This window comes from Loxodonta africana, chromosome 14, assembly GCF_030014295.1.
Source record: "Loxodonta africana isolate mLoxAfr1 chromosome 14, mLoxAfr1.hap2, whole genome shotgun sequence".
NCBI lineage: Eukaryota > Metazoa > Chordata > Mammalia > Proboscidea > Elephantidae > Loxodonta > Loxodonta africana.
The window spans coordinates 31,674,307-31,694,429 of record NC_087355.1 but is presented as its reverse complement, the minus strand read 5'-3'; the positions used below and the strand labels follow the sequence as shown (position 1 = coordinate 31,694,429).

The window sequence follows — 20,123 nt, the reverse complement described above, 5'->3', positions numbered from 1 at the left end:
GACAAGGGACCTCCCTGGAGAACACTTATTCTCCTATAACATTTAACTCCAGGAAGCATAGTCACCGTCATACCGTAATAGCCACCACTGATCGAACGCTCACTCCTGTCAGTGTTCTGCTAATGGTTCACTTCCATAACCTCATTCAATCCTTGTACTAACCCTCTGAGACAGGTACTATTATTGTTCTTATTTTATAGATAAGAGACTGATCCCCCAAGAAAGTAAGTCCAAAATCAGTGCTCTGAATCACTGTGCTGGACTGTTTTGGAAAATACTGAGACTTTGTTGAAGAAGGCAGAATTGTGTACTATGGAGAGGGTGGTTCCTGGAGCCAGACTCCTTGGATTCATATCCTAGCTTTGCCACTAACCAGTTCTTTGACTGCGCATTGACTTACTGAAGCTGTCTTTACATCTGCAAAATGGGGATAATCATAGTATCTGTCTTTTAGGATTAAATGAAATAAACACTTTGGACAGCACCTAGCACATAGTAAGTGCTTACTGAATGTTAAATAAAAAAGCCACCATTATTCAAGGCTAACTTACTGTGGCCAGCTCAATAAACCTGAAGTGAAACATTCCAGCTGAGCTCAGTTCTTGTATAGGATGTGGGAAAATGTCTGAGGTCATCAAGATACTCACCAGCTGGGGTATTTCCTGGAACGGTGGCCAAGTTACAGAAAAAAGGATATGAAGCTCTAACTTTTCTAATAAACATATATATGTTTGGAGGACAGAAATAAAATGGGTTAGTTTTCACTTCAGCATAACTTTCTCTCTCCTGTGTAGAACTCCATGAAAGTGATGTTCAAATGCCTCTGGAAAAACTGTGGCAAAGTGCTGAGCACCGCAGCAGGCATCCAGAAACACATCCGGACTGTTCACCTTGGGTAAGGCAGCCCTCACTGGCAAGCTCGCCTTTTAGCATAATGTCCATCAGTTCAGTCTAGGGCCATCTACACCCAGAAATTACACATCACATTGTGCCTTCACAGTTCCGAGTACAGAAAAAGATACTGGGACTTGCTTGGTCTCCCTAATCAGTATATAGAGATGGCCCCATGCAGGTAATACAGGCCAATATGGCACAGTAGAAAGAATTTGAAGTTGTAAAGCCCCAATAATTTACTTACTAAGTGATGTCAGGAAGTCACTGGTCTGAGCCTCAGTTCTTTCTGAAAAAATGAGGTTAATAATAATACAGACCCTGCAGGTTCATTTATGAGAGTCAGAGAGATAATATGAGAGTGACTTGTGAATTTTTTTGTGTGTGTGTGTGAATTATAAAATGCGAAGGTAGGAGTTTCTAACCTGGGATCTATGGTTGGACTTCAAGAGGCCCTTGAACCCCCTGAAATAGTCTGTAAAATTAGAAAATTCCATGTGCTTTTTTTCTCAATGAAGAGTACTCACAGCTTGGAGTGTGAAAGGCAAGTATAACTTAAAAGGGTTAAAAATCACTGCATCAACCAACGTTGCCGTCGCTATTCCTAACATGCCTGCTAATCTGGCTCCATCAATTTGTTGATCAAATAGGCCCTCTATTTTCCTTATATTACGTAGCACTTAATTCCTCGACTGCAATAGGTACAACTAGGAACCTTTATAGAAAGCTCAAGAAAAATAAAATGAAGTTTTGGGAGCCACACCAGGGGGCAGTGGAGGGTCAGCAGTCTTGTACTTTAGTCTCTGGGTCTTTTTTGTTCTATGGTGTGCAACTTAGAAGGGACCATAAGAAGCTGTAAATTCTAGCTAGTGTACATAAGGCAAACACAAATGCATGACCAAGGCCCAACTGCTTGGCCACACGGGAGTCCTGTGTGGAGAAATAAAAGCAATAGTCACTTTACCCAGCAAGAGATAAATTCAGGGAATGCATCATCCACAAAAAGTGGTATAGGCAGAAAACAGAAATGGGTTCTAAGGTGACATTGCTGATCTGATGGTCAGCTCCAGCAGTGGCTGTGGAGAGAAGCAGGGATCAAACTCCCTAACCTTACGGCTGATGTTTGAGGAGACAGTCAGACGCTTCCCAAGCACTGACCCTGAAGGTCACAAAGCACTGTGGGTGCTGAGAGTGTGGCCAAAGAAGCCTGGACTTCTGCTCCCCCAGCCATAGGGTCCATCTTCAAGAAACACCACATGGAATCTCTGCAGGGCAGAATGCCCTCAATGCTGTTCTAAAGCTTCTCAGACAGGCTTCCTGCAGTGTCTCTACTCCAGTCTCATCTCAGGACAATTCACAATGTAAATAGCTCAGAGTTATTTAAGGATTTAGAAACAGCTGCCTGAAGTTTTAGCCAGGAGGTAAGGTGTTTTTTAAAGTCTGTCTGCCCAGAGATTGAATCCTATTCAGTGCCACATGGAAGCACATGCCATTTAAATGTTTTTATAGATTGTTAAGTGGATACATGAATTTCCTTTTAGTTCCTGAGGTGCTTCACAGTGGGTTAAATTCAGAATGCAGCCACTTGACTTGCTTCCCTTGTTATTGTTTGTCGTTAGGTGCCGTTCAAGTCAATTTTGACTCACAGCAACCCTACGTACAACAGAACAAAACACTGCCCAGTCCTGCACCATCCTCACAATCTTTGCTGTTTGAGTCCATTATTGCAGCCACTGTGCACTGTGTCAATCCATCTTGTTGAGGGTCTTCCTCTTTTATGCTGACCCTCCACTTTATCAACCATGATGTCCTTCCCTAGTGACTAATCTCTCCTGATAGCATGTCCTAAGAACATGAGACGAAGTTTTGCTTCCCTTGCTTCTATAGAACATTCTGGCTGTACGTCTTCCAAGACAGATTTGTTTGTTCTTCTGGCAGTCCATGGTATATTCAGTATTCTTCACCAACACCATAATTCAAAGGCACGGATTCCACTTCGGTCTTCCTTATTCATTATCCAGCTTTCACATGCATATGAGGCTATTGAAAATACCATGACTTGAGTCAGGTGCACCTTAGTCGTCAAGGTGACATCTTTGCTTTTTGACACTTTAAAGAGGTCTTTTGCAGCAGATTTGCCCAGTCTGCTCCCCCAGCATCCCTTTTTTACCAATGTGCTCTTAAAACTTGCCTAGGTGTCTGAGACTTCATAGCCCTGCCAGTCGTTCACAGGGATGGGCCTAGGTTAGCAGAACTCTAAGGCAGATCTGGACCTCAGCTTTCTCATGTGTCTTAGTCATCTAGTGCTGCTATAACAAAAATACCACAAGTGGATGGCTTTAACAAAGAGAAGTTTACTCTCTCACAGTCCAGTAGGCTATAAGTCCGAATTCAGGGTGTCAGGTCCAGGGGAAGGGTTTCTCTCTCTGTCAGCTCTGGAGGAAGGTCCATGTCATCAGTCTTTTCTTGGTCTGGGAGCATCTCAGCACAGGAAACTCAAGTCCAAAGGCCGCGCTTTGCTCCCGGCACTGCTTTCTTGGTGGTATGAGGTCCCCATGTCTCTCTGCTTGCATCTCTCTTTTGTATCTCAAAGAGATTGGCTTACAATGGGTTGGAGAGAGATGCTGATGAGAAGTGAGCTACTTGCATCAGGTGGACACTTGAGACGATGTTGGCATCTCCTGTCTGGAGGGGAGATGGGAGGGTAGAGGGGGTTAGAAGCTGGCAAAATGGTCACAAAAAGAGAGACTGGAAGGAGGGAGCAGGCTGTCTCATTGGGGGGGGAGAGTAATTGGGAGTATGTAGTTAAGGTGTATATAAGTTTTTCTGTGAGAGACTGACTTGATTTGTAAACTTTCACTTAAAGCACAATAAAAATTATTAAAAAAAAAAAGATTGGCTTAAGACACTACCTAATCTTGTAGACCTCATCAGTATAATTGCTCCTAATCCATTTTATTTCATCATAGTGATAGGATTTACAGCACATAGGGAAATCACATAAAATGGTGGACAATCACATAAGATTGTGGACAGTCACACCGTGCTGAGAATCATGGTCCAGCTAAGCTGACAGATATTTTGCGGGAGACACAATTCAATCCATGACATCATGGAGGGGGAGAGAAAAATAGCCTTTGCCTTAATCCATGGGCTAGATTCAAAGCCTATAGGATAATGGGACATTTTTAATGAGTGTTGACTGTGTGTGAGGGTAGGGAGGGAGCATATCAAAGCCCAAAGAAAATATTTCTTGCATCTGATTTAATTGCAGTGCACACCACGCCAGTATAAAAAGTATACTGTTTCTCACTCCATTCTTGTATACCGGGGGCCGATCTTGATTTATCCCCAACTAGGATGCACAATTTCCCCCAGGGCTGTGTGTCTATTAGTAGCACTGGGCAGCCAGTTGCAACTTGGCCTGCCTTTTACTGGAAAGGAAGTGGGGACAGGAATAGAACAGACACACATTCTTCGTCCCACTCTCTGGGGTCATTAATGGTATGCTTGTCAGAAAGCCAAGCCTGCCAGACCTCATCCAGGATGAAGACACCTTCCCAGATGCCTCCTCTGGAGAGCTCAGGGGAAACAGAGCTAGGCTTGGAGACATCACTGATGTGATCAAAGAGAAAGGGCCTAGGAAGGAGGGGGGTTTATTGTAGGTTCTATGTGGGGATTGTAAGTGGGAAATTTTTTTCTTCTTTCTGAGTCAGTGATCTGCTGCTGGATGTGTCTGTGAAATTCAGGGGATACCCCACAGAAGGGAGATGTACAGGGGCCTCTGCTCAGCCATCCCGTAAAGCCAGGGGGCTTCATGTGTATCACCTCTCCACAAAGTAACAAATCTACTCAGCATGTACTGAGTCACTTTACTTTCCTCAAAAGTTTTCTGTGAATTTTTTAGTCTCCGTCTTCCAGATTGAAAAGTACAATATCCCATGTCTTGAGCAGAAGACTTTGAAAGCACCTCAGCAGCTTTGCTGGTGGTGGTAATAGAGGATTTCTAATGTAGATTTGTTTTAATAAGCAGTACAACACTTACCATGCATCAGGTACCCTTCTAAGCACTTTATAAATATTGACACACTTAATCCTCATAATAAGCAAGGAACAATAATTATCCCCGTTGTATAAATGAAGAAACTGAGGCACAGGAACTACATGTAGGTTACTAAAATCATACACACAGCTAGAAAGTGACCGAGTCAAGATTTGAACCTAGGAAGTCTGACTTCAGATACTATGCATTTAACCACTGGGCTATAATGACCTCCTTTTCATTTGTTCATTCAACATTTAATAAGTACCAACTCTATGTCAAATACCTGATCTGCAGGAGGAACACGAAGATGAACAAGACACAGCCCTAGGGAATCACAGTCTTAGCGAAGGGATAACAAGGGAAGAAGCAATTACAGAAATGTGGTATGTAATTAAATAAAGGGATGAACACACTTCAAAGGGAGCACAGAGGCCCTAACAGGAGTTAGGTGCTAACTAGACAATAGCCAGAATGATCTTTTTAAAGAGTAGATGACTCAAAACCCTCCAGTGGCTTCCATCACATTCAGAATAAAGCGCTGTTATCACAGGCTACAAAGCCCTACATGATCTTGTCTCTGTCTCTGTTCCCATCTCTTCTCTCTTTACTCTCTCCCTCATGCCATGAGCTCCAGCCACCGGCCTCTCTGCCCTTTGAATTAAACACCAAGCCCACCCACCTCAGGCCTTTATGCTACTTCCTGCTGGTGCCTTCTTCCTGTAGGTCTCTGCCCGGCTTTCTCCCTCCCTTCATTCGGGTCTCTGCTCAAGCCGTGCCTCTTCAGTGAGCTTCCTTTGATGATCTATTTAAAATTAACACACACCCCCAATCACTAACTCTGCTTATGGAGACTCTTACCACTGCTTATTTTTTCTTTATGGGACTTATCAGTACTTGATGTATTAAATGTCTATTTTATAAAGAACCATGAAGGGTTTCTTGTCTGTCTCCCTCACTAAACTGTGAGTTCTATCAGGGCAGAGACTACACGTGCTTTTTTCACTGTAAAATTAGGAGACCCTAGAACACTGCCTGGACATGGTAGATTCTCAATAAATTGTTGAATGATTTAGTAAATGAATGAATGAGCGAATTGCTTTAAGAGGTCAAGGAAGGTTTCCCTGGAAGCTCACAGTTGAGTGTTGCAGGATAAGAAAGCGTTTGCCAGCAGACAAGAGAGAGGAAGGCATTCTAAACAGAACATCCTGTGGAGGACTTTCGAAGCAAAAGGAAAGATAGGCCTGGTACAATTGCTTTGCTCTCTTTTTTGCATTAGGCGTGTTGGGGACTCTGACTACAGTGATGGAGAAGAGGACTTTTACTACACAGAGATCAAGCTCAACACCGACTCGGTGGTGGATGGACTGGGCAGCCCAGCCCCAGCGTCTCCCTCCCAGTCCTTGGCTTCACCTCCTGCTTTCCCTATCCCCGATTCAAGCCGAACGGAAACTCCTTGTGCCAAAACTGAGACTAAACTGATGACGCCCTTGAGCCGCTCTGCTCCCACCACCCTCTACCTCGTGCACACCGACCATGCTTACCAGGTGACTTGCAAGGGACTCAGAGTAATCACCTTGACCCCTGACCAAAAACAGTAACATCTGACCTGTGTGAGTAAAGGGTAGCACGGTGGAAAATCAGCATCGTACAGTGCAGCTAGCCAGCAGCTGAGTCCATTTTTCTTTTTCTCTACTTACTCCAGTATCTCACACAGCTGAGACCCCAATGCTAACTAAAGCTCTGAGCCCATAAAGGTTGCTATGAGGATTAAAATTCTTATAGTATAAAGCCCAAAATGTGCCTGGCACATTTTGTAAGTATCTGATAAATAAAAAACGAATGCAAAGGTAGGCACTGGAAAACTTTTGACACAATGACAGAATCACCCTGCACCCCAAATCAGGGACTTCATGGCCTGTCTTCTAAATGGGTGATTACCTTCCCAGATTAGTGGATTTCAAAGTATCCTCCCCTGATCAGGTATCAGTATCACCTGAGAATATGTTGTATGCCCTCTAGTCAATTCCAACACAAAGGGACCCATATGACAAAGCAGAACTGCTCATGGGGTTTCCTAGGCTGTAATCTTTACAGAAGCAAGTCTTTTCTCCCTTGGAGCAGCTGGTGGGTTCTGACTGCAGACCTGACCTTTTGGATAGCAGCTGGGCATGTGTTAGAAATGTACCTTCTCAGGCGCCACCCAGACCTAGATCTGTAGCTCAGTGCTACATCCTGGTACTCTGTTGTAACAGGCCCATCTGATGCTCTCAAAGCTGAGAACTGCTGAGATAAGACATGAAAGAGGAATCCTGCAAATACAGGGGATAGGTCAAGCTCCTCTCTCTAGCAATTAACTCTTTTAAATGTTAATTTGTTTTATTAAACTTTCAACACATTCTAATTTTAAGAAAACATTTTGCCCATAATTCATAACCACTTCATGCAAACTTTTAAAGCCTCCTTTACATATTTGTAATTGTGGGCGGTATACTGGTTCTTAACCAAAAAGTCAGCAGTTCGAATCTACCAGCTGCTCCTTGGAAACCTTATAGGGCAGTTCTGCTCTGTCCTATAGGGCCCCTATGAGTTGGAATTGACTCAGCAGCAACAGGTTTGGTTTGGTGTGATTTTTTTATCCTTCTTTTATGGAGCCCTGGTGGTGCAGTGGCTAAGCACTCAGCTGCTAACAAAGGTCAGCGGTTCAAATCCACCAGCTGCTCCATGGAAACCCTATGGGGCAGTTCTACTCTGTCCTATAGGATTGCTATGAGTCAGAATCGACTCAAAGGCAATGGATTTGGTTTTGGGCTTTATCCTTGTTTTATAAAAACTTTCCATATAACTGAATAGTACTGAATACTATTAAGTAGAAACATCATAGTCATTCTTTTATTGTTAGGTATCCATTTTTCAGTCTATCAGGTATTTTCAGTATTAATAATTCTGCTATGAACTACTCTGTGCCTCTATTTTTTTTCTTTAAATTTCCAGAAGAGTGGTTCCTGAGTCAGAAGATACAATGTGAACATTTTATGGCTTTTGCTATGAATTACCAAAATACTTTCCAATGGTGCCAATTACAAACCCCTGTCATTGGCAAATATATATTTGTAATTAGAAGAACTAAACTTGTAGAGGAAGAAGTCGGCTGCCAATTTAGCTGACTTAAATTTAAGAACAATAGGATTAAATTGGCTGGTCCAATGAATTTTATTCCTGACTCTTGAATGGCTTCTTAGAAATGGAAATGCTAATATACAGAATGCTAAGAATTTTGATATTTATTACCAAATTACCTTAAATCACCACTCATCATCACTATATTAAAGCTGTTATTTCCCAATTTGAGAGTAAGGAATAACATCTCACAGGTGTTCTAAAATAGGTATAGGTACATATAATAAAAATTCTTTTCAGAAATCAACAGTTGAAAATAATCTTTTATACCTTAGACAGACAGCTTGAATATATAAAAAGTTGATTTCCAGCTACTTCGGACCCAGTTTAACTTCTTCCTATTAGGTAACTAGGTCCCTGGGTGGCACAAGTGGTTTGCACTCGGCTATTAACCAAAAGGTTGTAAGTTCAAGTTTACCCAGAGGCGCCATGGAAGAAAAGCCAGGTGATCAACTTCCCTAAGATTACAGCCATTGAAAACCCTATGGAGTGCAGTTCTACTCCGACACACATGGGGTTGACATAAGTCAGAATTAACTCAACAGCAACTGGTGACTAGGTAATTAGACTGTTATCAATACAGCTGAGACCATTTCTGAGGCCGTCTACTTTGGTAAGGAGAGTCCCTACCAACGAAGCAACGCACTGCCATCGAGTTGAATCTGACTCATAGTAACCCCATAGGACAAAGTAGAACTGCCTCACAGGGTTTCCAGGGCTGTAAATCTTTACAGAAGCAGACTGCCATAGCTTTCCCCTATGGAGCAGCTATGGGTTTGAACTGCTGACCTTTCGGTTGGTAGCTGAGTGCTTTAACCACTGCACTGCCACAGCGCCAATGGGAGTCCTTAGGTGGTACAAACGATTAATGCTCTTGGCTGCTAACTGAAAGGTTGGAGGTTCAAGTCCACACAACCTCAGAAAAAAGACCTGACAATCTACTTCTGAAAAATCAGCCATTGAAATCCATTTGCAAGACACAGGTAACACACATGGAATGTCACACATCAGGTCGCCATGAGTCAGGATCAGCTCGACGCCAACTAATAGTGGTGACTTTGGTAATAGCAGCTTAAAATTCTGAGGAAAAATGTTCTTTCATAACAGTGTTCTGTTTTCTGTTTAACAGGCCACACCTCCAGTGACCATTCCAGGATCGGCCAAGTTCACCCCCAATGGCAGCAGCTTCAGCATTTCCTGGCAGTCTCCTCCAGTTACCTTCACAGGCATTCCAGTGAGTAGAAAAACAAAACAGCTAGAAATCTGGTCAAAGCCAAACATAAATTTAGAGAACAAATTGTAGAAATATGCAAGAAAAAGACCAAAGTTGGAATACCAGAAGTAATATATTTCTTAAGTGACATTTGTCAACTCAGCAGCAAGGTCCAGACCCAACTCTCTATGAAAAGGTGTTTTGACTGTGATTTTAGAAAACTAGAGCTTCAGCTGCTGATAAACAACTTCTTGGAAAATATCTAGATTTTTTTGTACGTTTGTGGTATATTTATATGTTACCAAATGCTTTCTAAGCTGAACTCCGATCCTGTGCATAAAAGATGGTGTTATCATTATAAATAACCATGTAAAATTCATGACTTTGAAATTAGTGTTTTGTGGATATGTCATTTTGAAGGTTCAAAAAAATAAATTAAACCATTTTTTTCCTCCAAAGCTTGAATAACCCATGCTGGTGGATAATTTGAAAATAAGTGAGTGCTGAAATATGCAATCAAATTTAAGTAGTATATAAGAAGAATGTGATTTGACATATTAAATGATTGCTGTCTGATGAATCACCATGAATTTCCTTAATTCCTAACCCATTCATTTAAAAATATATTGGGTCTTTTATAGCTTATCACAGAATACCCATAGGCCAGCACACTGTCGATGCTCACGGTGGTGTATAACCACTGATAAGGTTCAGAAAGTGGCTTAGGATAACATACATTAACCTTATTTCCTCCTTTCCACTCTTCACAAAAGCCTCTTATTGTCAGCCAGTGGCAACTCCCAAAGGTTTCCTGCAAAGACTGAGGCCTCCTACAGAGCTGATAAAAATGAAAGTGGCTGAATCAATTATGCTGTGCTCCATCGATGAATAATTTATTAAATTCCACAGAGGAATAGCCAACAATTAAAAGCAGCCTGCTGGCAGCAATTTGGGAAATGGTGGCTTCCAGAAAATATTCCTGGAATTCCAATTTTTAACAATCCTTTGGATCTGGAGTAATTATGAAAGTTGCCTGTTTAATTGAGTAGTGATAAATACTGGTAGCTCTGAAAGAGCAAGAATGCAACGAGTGGCCTTACTAGTAGATGTTAGAAGAGAACAGATTAGACGTGTAGAAATTAGGTTTGCTTCTGGCAAGAATGGAAACCCTGGTGGCGTAGTGTTAAGAGCTACGGCTGCTAACCAAAAGGTTGGCAGTTCAATTCACCAGGCACTCCTTGGAACCCTATGGGGCAGTTTTACTCTGTCCTATAAGGTTGCCATGAGTCGGAATCAACTCGACAGCAACGAGTTTGGTTTTCGTTTTTGGTTTGCTGGCAAGAATGCTGATCTCTTGTTGCAGGTGTCAGAGGTTAACAATCTGTCCATTGGGGGACTTTTTTTTTTTTTTTTTTGGTCTTGGTAGATATACAAAAAACCAAAGTGGCTCTCAATATCACTTTTGAGGCAACCCTTCTGTGTTAACCTAGAATATCAACTACACAACACAGAATTATAGAGACTTGCTACTCTGCATCCTGTTTATTTCTGTCTTTGACTTGGGAAAAACTTTCAAGAGCATAAACCGTATTTGCTCATCTGGTATAAAAACAAGTACATAGTGTGTAGATGGAACAGCCCAATTCAAACATCTTTTCAGATTACCTCTATGACCCAACCAGGATGAATTTTTTTTCCCCCTTTGCTTTTTAAATAAAATCATTACTTTCTGAAGTACGAAGAATCCCTCTGGGTGTTTTTTACTATCTGCACGTCCTCCAGAGTCTCTGAATGTCTTACACAGCAGGATACCAGCCAAACCAAAAAAAAAAAAAAGCAGTTGCTATAGAGTTGATTCAACTCATGGCAACCGCCTGATGTCAGAGTAGAACTGTGCTCATAAGAGTTTTCAGAGGCTGATTTTTCAGAAGTAGATCTCCAAGCCTTTCTTCCAAGGTACCTCTGCATGAACTCAAACCTCTAGTCTTTTGGTTAGCAGCCAAGCACCTAACTGTTTGCAGCAACCAGGTAGAATTTAAGAACATGTGATTTTCTGCCTTCTGAATTAGTATAATAGGGTTTTCAGATAGAAGCTCTAATAGTTTTAAGCTATAATAAAATTAGTATTAATGATGATTCCAACTGTATCTAAACTAAAAAATAGCAGTTTCCATTTTATAAAATGCTTTTTAAAAAACACATTACTCTGTACTCCAAAAGGAATACTCTGAGGTTGTCAAATCAACCCCATTTAGGATTTCTTTTTCTTGCACATCTTTGAGGCCTGGTATTGAAGCAGAGATTCTTTTATACACTTCCTAGCAAGACAGTGAAAATGCCATTCTGAAAAAGCCAAAGGTTTTCAGGATTTTATTTATTCATTTGCCTATGCTAGATTTCCTGAACACTGGACTTTTAATAAGTTCCCTGGGTAAAACCTTTGCCCAGCGGTGTGTAGCCTGTGAGGCTGATCTGCATATTTACAAATGTAACTCCAAGTTCTGTCTTTTCTAGCCTAAGGCTGTAGAGAAAGGAAGAGGGAGGAGAGGAGACCCTTGTTAATTATAGCTTTCAGGCAACCACTCCCCCCCTCCCCATGACCTGCCTTTTCTTATAATTATCTCCCTGTCTCTGTCTTTTCATCACTAAAAGCTAAGATCTCTTGGTCCCCAAACAAGAAAAGTAGAAGCTAGTTAACCTGCTATCCAGGAGCAGTACCAGGAGGCTTCAGGCCTTCAGGAGGGTCTCTAAACTTGAAATAGAGTGACTAAATGTTAAGATTCTTAGCTGATTTGGGTTAATTTTTTTTTTATTGGTAACTTATTTTTGTTGTTGAAAATATACATAGCAGAACATACACGAATTCAACAATTTCTACATGTACAATTCAGTGACACTGATTACATTCTTCAAGTTCTGCGACCATTCTCAGCGTCCTTTTCCGAATTGTTCCTCCCCGGTTAACATACAGTCACTGCCTCCCCTAAGCTTCCTATCTAATCTTTCAAGATGCTATTGACAATTTGAGGGTTTTTTTTTTTTTAACATCTTGAAAGAAGATTCAGAATATTATAAGAGGCTAAAGCCAAGCCAGGGGTTCTTATTTGTGTTTTTTTCATTTGAGAATGAGAAAATTCACAAAAAAATCTCTCCAACATATATACAGAAGGGCACAACATCTGTATTACTGCTCTGGTGTAAGGCTCTGATGCAGACCGTGGCTCTCGCATTCATGAGCTGTGACCTCGAGCTAGTCACGTGGCCTCTCTAAATCAGTGACCTGTACTGTAATACTACCTTGTAGTGTTGTTTATGGTGTGAGGATTAAATGAGCTATGCATACAAGGTATTCGGCACAGTGCCTGGCATGTGCCTAACACTATGAAGTGCTGTGAAGCACTTACTCTTATTGTTACCTTTGACATGTGCCATTACTATAATACAGAGGATAGATAAAGTAGATCTCCCTATTTAGGATTGATTCATATAACACAAATATACTCACTCCCTAGGGGAGCTTAGTCATGATTTTTACAGATGTGGTTTAGAGTTCATTAAACTATTCTGAGGTCATACCTAATTAGTAGACAAATTATGAGCATGCAGTTCTAATAATTTTATTTAGAAATTATATACATATAGTGTTGTTCAAGTGTATTATGTACTTTATAAATTTTGACCTAATGTAGAACTTAGAAGTGGTAAAGATATTTTTTTTCATTGAAATGTGGAGACCACTGGTAGAGATAACCAAAATAATGCTTTAGGTGGAGCCAATATGGCACTAGAGACCATGCTGTACCTCTGCAGCAAAGACCCAAAAAATTAAGTAAAACGAATACAAACATCGACGTTGGAACCCTAAGCATCAAATGAAGGGATAAAAAATTAGACCATGCACCAAATAGAAGAAGAAACTGACAGAACAGAATAAGGAGAGCTGCGGAGTAGGAGTCTCCTGCTAGCTAATGCTTCGCCATCTTGGAACACAGCCAGTAACGACCCCGGACAGAGACAACAAGAAGGCAACTTCATGGAGCTCCCAACAGGAGACGGAGCACCCAGTAACCAGAGATACATGTTTTCCCACCCCTCACCCTTCTACCCTGTATGCTGCCTCTCTGCTCTCCAATAGGCACAGTCACTCGGCCAGAGTCACTGGCTCACTGCTGCTCCAGGTTCGCTCTGCTTATACTGGTGAGGTACCTCAGTGCAATACTTCTTTTTCTCTTTCCCTTTCTCCTTCCCCCCCTCCCTCCTACCTAGCCCCCTGCACTACCTCTGCCCCTCCCTGACAGGCCATGCCACATCACCTAGCAACGGACACACCAGCTTGCCACCACTCTGATTCTGCCCCATCCCCAACAGCCAGTTCCCTCAGCACCATATCTTTATTCATTTCTTCCCTCTCTCTCCCTTCCTTCCTTTCCTTTCTCCTGCCTACCTAGCTCTGTGCACTGCCTCTGCCTCTTTTTGACAGGCCATGCTGTACCACTCAGCTAGAGAGCCAACAGCACATGACCTCCCAGGGTCTGCTCCATCCCCACCTACCGGATCCTCCGCACTGCCCTTTTTGTTTGCCTTTTTTTGTTGTTGTTGTTCTGTCTTCTCTCTTTCCTTTCTCTCTCCTACCTAGCTCCACTCATCACATTGTCTCTATCCCTTCCTGCCTCTTTGCACTGCCCACTGAGCACCGTGCCTCTGAGCAGCATTGGCACAGACCTCCAGACCCCAAGACCCCATCCTGTGATGCCCCCCCCAGCTCAGCCACACTGAGCAATGTGCTCCCAAACAGCAACAGCACAGACCCCTGGACCCTGCCCCACCAAGCACTGTACCATAGCACTGCTGTGGACCCCTGAACTCACCCCACGCCACCCCCTGACCCCACCCCATTGAATGTTGTGCCCTTGAGTGGCACTGGTGCAGAGGCCTGGACCCAGCTCCATGCCACTCCTGGCCCCACCCCAGCTAGCAATGCGCCCCCATGCAGAACCAGTGCGACCTCTGGACCCCTGGCCCCACTATACCGTGCCCAGACCCTCCTCACAAGCCCTTTTCATGACACAGACAAATGACCCATCCCTGCTGCTCACCCTCCACCAGACCTGCCCTGCTATACCATAGCTTAGTGACTAGACAAGGTGGTGAGAACTATCATACCAACAGAGAAGCAACAAAGAAAACATGCCCAGCCCGCCTGCCCAAACATAATCAAATATTGAAAAAAGCAGGATGGAACAAGCCAACCTACAGTCAATAAACACAGAAAATAATTCCTGAATGTCTTGGAGACAGCATATGATATCAAAACATATTAAAAAAAAAAAAAAAAAAAAAAAACGGATGGCTCCAGTAAGCAACTAAAATAAAATACCAGATGACCGTCTGGTAGAAGAAAAGGCACTGGGACTACTTGATAGGGAATTCAAAAGTCTAATATTCAGGGCTGTCCAAGAGATTAGGAAAGAGATCAAGGAAAACACAAATCTAAGGGAAAAAAATAGACAAAATCATGGAAAGTACAGTCAAAACCAGGAAAAACACACACAAAGCAATGGAAGAATTCAGGAAAATAATACAGGAACAAAACGTCAAAATAAACAATTAGAAATCATTCAAAAACAGCATTTAGAAATCCAAAAGAAACAAGAAAATTTCAGAAATGGACAATATAATAGAAGGTTTTAGGAGCAAATGGAAGACAGGGCCAGCAAAACTGAAGACAAATCCACAGCTCCCACTTTGAGAAAAATATCAGAGAACACCTATGAAGGGTAAGACTAGGCTTTGATTACTCAGCAGAAACCATGCAGGCAAGAAGGCAGTGGGTCGATTTACAAAACCTTGAAAGAAAAAAGATGGCCAACCAAAGAAAAATATGTCCTGCAAAACTCTTGCTCAAATATAATGGCAAAATTAGGATATTTCCAGATAAAGGGAATATATAAAAACCAAACCAAACATACAAGAATTATTAAAGGGAGTCCTTCAGTTAGAGAACCAACAAAATTGGAAAACAAACTGAACACAGGACACATGACAGCATCAGCCATATGCACAATAAAAAACATTGTCTGGGAAAATAACACCAATGAACATTCTGTTACACCTAGAGAAAATAGAAAGTTGTAGGGCCTGTACATCTAAACACACGCCTTAGGAATGTTCCCATGACAGTTCATTGACAAAGCTATTTCTATGGCTGTGTTGGAAACCCTGGTGGCGGAGTGGTTAAGAGCTACGGCTGCTAACCAAAAGGTCGGCAGTTCCTTGGAAACCCTATAGGGCAGTTCTACTCTGTCCTGCAGGGTTGCTGTGAGTCAGAATCGACTTGTTGGCAGTGGGTTTGGTTTTGGTTGGGTTTGGTGTTGGCTTCTAGGTAATTTTTTTTTTAATTTATTAAGCGTATGCTCTTCTGTATATGGCAATACTGTATAATTACTTGATACATCATCATTTCTTTTGTTAGGAAAATTAGTTTTTTGCAGCTTTGAGAATCCCAAGAGCTGGCAAGATATTTAGTGTTATGAGAGCAGGTGATAGAAAGGGTCTAGTGAGTAGTCCAAGAGGGATCAAGGACAAGAGGGGCTCTCCTGTTAGTACAACCAAGAGCAGGAGTACTAAGGGGTGAAGCCCATGCTGTGGAGTCCACTAGAGCTGCAGTACAATGCTGGCTCTGCCATTTACAAGTTCCATGAACTGGAGCAAGTTATTTAACCTCTCTATACCTTTGTTTGGAAACCCTGGTGGCGTAGTGGTTAAAAGCTACGGCTGCTAACCAAAAAGTTGGCAGTTGAAATCCACCAGGTGCTCCTTGGAAACCCTATGGGGCATTTCTGCTCTATCCTATAGGGACGCTATGAGTTAGAATTGACTCAACGGGTTTGGCTTTTTTTGGTTGCCTTTGTTTCCTTCTCTGTAAAATGGGAATGCTAATAGTACTTCTCACCACATCAGGTAGCTGTAAAAATTAAAGCTGTTACCAGCACACCTGGCACATACTGAGTGCTCAGTAAATATTACATGGATGGCATATATTCTTGATTTACTCAGGCTCTTTGCTTCCTGTCTTTATTTCTTGATTGGACCCCAGAGTCTGCTGTCAGGGTGTCTTATGCAAGAATCCATTTATTTAGTGGCTGAATGATTTAATAGAAAGAATAAACAGAAGGCTTAGGTCCACATTGTGTCATTGCCACTGACTAGCTGTATAACTGTAGATAAATCTCTTAACCTCTCTCAATAATATTTATCTCTAGAAGAGGAATCATGTGGCCTGCTCTAGCTGACAGGGTTCATAAACGAAACAAGCAGAAATATACTTTAAGGTTTAAAATATTATTCAAGAGGTAATATATTATTATGGGCAACTTGGGATGCATACATAAGAAATCATCAAGATTTTTGAAGTATTAATTGTTGCTAGGTCTTTTCCATTTGGGAATGCATTTAAATGTTGCCATAAGCATCATTCCATCTATCTTAACACGTGGTCTCTGTGAAGGAAATGGTTCATCTCTGCATCTGACGGTCAAGTACTACTATCCATGCAGCAAAGGCTAAATAAATGTATGGTGAGGAGAAACTGCCCTGTAAACTTTGTTTCCATGTGTTTACCAGGTCTCACCAACACATAACCATCTGATGGGCACAGGAGAGCAGAGACAGCACGCTCACACAGTCCTGTCCTCCCCACCCAGAGGAACCGTCAGCCTAAGGTACAACTACTTGAAATGCCACATGTCTCATCGCAAGGAATTACATGAAAAATAGAACAATGGCAAGGAAGAGAGAAACCTGAAATACAATCTTCCATAAAATTTTCCCAGAATCACTGAAATACCCTTTCTTTTGATCCCGTTTTCTTCCCCCCATTCATTCACTATTAACAAATTTGTTGTTTTAAGGGGTAATGGTTTACAGTAAATTTTATTATTTTTTTATTGTGATGATATATATATAACAGAACATTTGCTATTTCAACCGTTTTTACGTGTACAGTTCAGTGACATTAATTACATTCACCATGTTGTACAACATCATCACTACCTGTTTCTAAGTTTTTTCTTTCCCCTTAACAGAAACTCAGTACCCCTTCAGCCACAACTCCCATTTCCTCTTCCCCAACTCCTGACAACCACTAATAAACATTGTTCTCTATGGATTTATCTATTCTAGGTAGTTCATATAAGTGGCGTCATACAGTATTTGTTCTTTTGTGTCTGACTTCTTTTGTATAACTCAACAATATTTTCAAGGTTCAGCCATGCATAACATGTATCAGAACTTCATTTCTTTTTATGGCTGAATAATAGTCATGTATATATACACACATACATACATCATACACACATACATACACATATATACATATACACACACACAGATATACAGCTATCACATATTTTGTTTATCCATTTACCTATTGATGGACACTTGGGTTGTTCCCACCCCTTGGCTATTATGCATAATGCTACAATGAACACTGGTGTAGAAGTATGTGCTTGAGTTCTTGCTTTCAAGTCTTTTGGGTAGATACCTAGGAGTGGAATTGCTAGCTCATATGATAATTCTATGTTTAACTTTTTAAGGAACCACTCAACTCTTTGCCATAGCAGCTGCACCATTTTACATTCCCATCAGCAATGAATGAAGGTTCCTACAGTGAGTTTTCTTGTAGAATAAATTTAAGAAAACTTATTAACTATTATTGAATTTGGGGGGTTATAGTTTACAGTAAGTTTTCTTGCAGAATAGGTAATGGTGTTTACTGGGCCTAGTTAAAGCCACGTTGCACTAACTTCTAGATTAAACGAACTACAAGATATAGTTTTAGTGCAAATCAAGGCGAACCTCTTTAGAAGTCCCTTCTCCAGAGCACTAGAAATTTGAGAAGCAAGGGAGCACTTGAAAAGCACATACTGTTTTCTACTGGTGTTTCTCTTATTTACTTGCTTAATTCAGTTTTATGAAGATGGCCAAGTGGACATGTCTACTGATGGACAAAGAGAAGCTTAAGTGTCATGAAAACATCCACTACAAGTTAAAATCTGAACCTAGAGAGAAACTCTACTACATTTCCTGACTTTTTTTCTTGCTCTTTCAAGGGATTTCAAGCTCTCAATGGAATGCCCATTGAATTCCTCCCACTAAATAAATTTTCCTTGCCTGTCTTGTAGAAAGCCCAGGGGAGAGGGCAAGAAGTGCCGGAAGGTGTATGGCATGGAGAATCGAGACATGTGGTGTACCGCCTGCCGCTGGAAGAAGGCCTGCCAGAGGTTCATTGACTGAGAGACACCACCCACCAGGCGGAGAGGCCGCTGCGCCCCAAGCTACTCCTGCCCTCTCCTTCCACTGCAGGTTTTGAAAAGCGCTTTTCCTTCCAAACAAAATGCACTTAAAGCCCAGGAAAAGCTCTTCCCGGAAACTTGGTGGAATTACAGCAAAAAAAAGTCACTACCCTGACTGCTCTGACTGAGAATCCAGCCTAGAGCAGCTGTGACCTTCATTTCCTTCAAAAGAAAAGCCACCCTTTTTTGCCGTATGTCTCAGTCTTATAACTGTGAACTTCTGTAGCAATTGAACCAACAAAGCCCTTTTTTGCCTAGTAAGGAGGCGAATTTTGATAAGCTTTCTGAATAATGCCGTTTCCGACGTTTTTTGACACACACACGAAAATAAGCTACACGTTATTCAGTAGCATTTGTACAAAGAACAATACCTACTTTCCTTGTGAATAGTCATTTTCCTGTTTTCCACTCGCCTTCTTGGAGCAGTTCACATCATGATGTGTTGCAAGAACATGCCTCACTCTGGGTATCTTTTTTTTTTTTTTTTCAATGGCCCCAAACTGAACCATGGTAGAGCTGATAGCTTGGAGGGCCCAGAATGGCATGAATTCGAAAAGAGAATAATAATGGAAATCACCAGCAGACTTCAGCCTCAAGTTGAGTTCAGAAATCCAGCTGTCACTGTTGGGAAATATCTTGGAGTTTTCCATGGGTTTGTAAGAACTGCTTCCCCAAGAGGTAGCACAGCGGATTCTCTGCCTGCCTCCACCCAGTCCAGCACTGGCACGTGTAAGCCATCTGGGTAAGCCTCGATGCTTCTTTCAGGGACGTGATGCAGACCTCAGCTTGGATCTGTTTGTCACTGTTTGTCAAGTTGTTGCCAGGTGAATGGGTCCTTTCTTCAGAACTCCACCACTGACTGATTTCAGAAAGGGTCGAGAACTCCAAACTGTCCCAGCAGGTTTGCTTTAAACAGCAGAGCACAGCCTCCATTCACGTCCCCAGCTGTTCAGAAAGTCATATTAGGTCAACAAACCAACTTCCATTCTGAGTGCACTTTTATAGGTTTTATGCTTTAGCATGTCTGGGAGATGGGTTGATGAACAATATAAACGTTATATGGATAAAGTGTTGGTCCAAACCTTTATTTTCTTATAAAATATTGGAGCTATTTATTGAGAATTAGCTCAGAAGGGAACATACAGAACACCAAAAGGAAATGCTTGCTGGTATAGGAATCTCTGTATTTAGTAAGGCCAGGGCTTGCATTGGGTTCCATTTATCAGGCTTTCTAGCCTAGTGCGTTTGGTTGGTTGGTTGGTTTTCAGTGGTGGTGGTAGGGAGGGATAGGGCAGTAGTAGTCAAGCCCTATAAAGCTCATTATCTTCTCTCAGTTGCCTGCTGAAGAGTTATTCCTCCTATACCTATGCAAAGCTGCAGGAGCACCTTATAGGACGCACTGTGTAGGGACCGGGGACATAGGATCAGCCATAGGAATGTTAAA

At 41.8% G+C, this 20,123-nt stretch overlaps 1 protein-coding gene across 1 annotated transcript in view; it reads left to right on the top strand.

Annotated features, from left to right (window-relative positions):
* The window catches only part of ZNF704 (zinc finger protein 704), a 289,533-nt gene extending 269,786 nt beyond the window's left edge, over positions 1-19,747 (top strand). Inside the window, exons 5-9 of the mRNA XM_064267867.1 lie at positions 795-895; positions 6,213-6,480; positions 9,243-9,347; positions 16,950-17,047; positions 18,509-19,747. Coding sequence (XP_064123937.1) covers positions 795-895; positions 6,213-6,480; positions 9,243-9,347; positions 16,950-17,047; positions 18,509-18,620 — 684 coding nt within the window. The 3' untranslated portion in view covers positions 18,621-19,747. The remainder of the gene's footprint in view (positions 1-794; positions 896-6,212; positions 6,481-9,242; positions 9,348-16,949; positions 17,048-18,508) is intronic.
* The last annotated feature ends 376 nt before the right edge of the window (positions 19,748-20,123 follow it).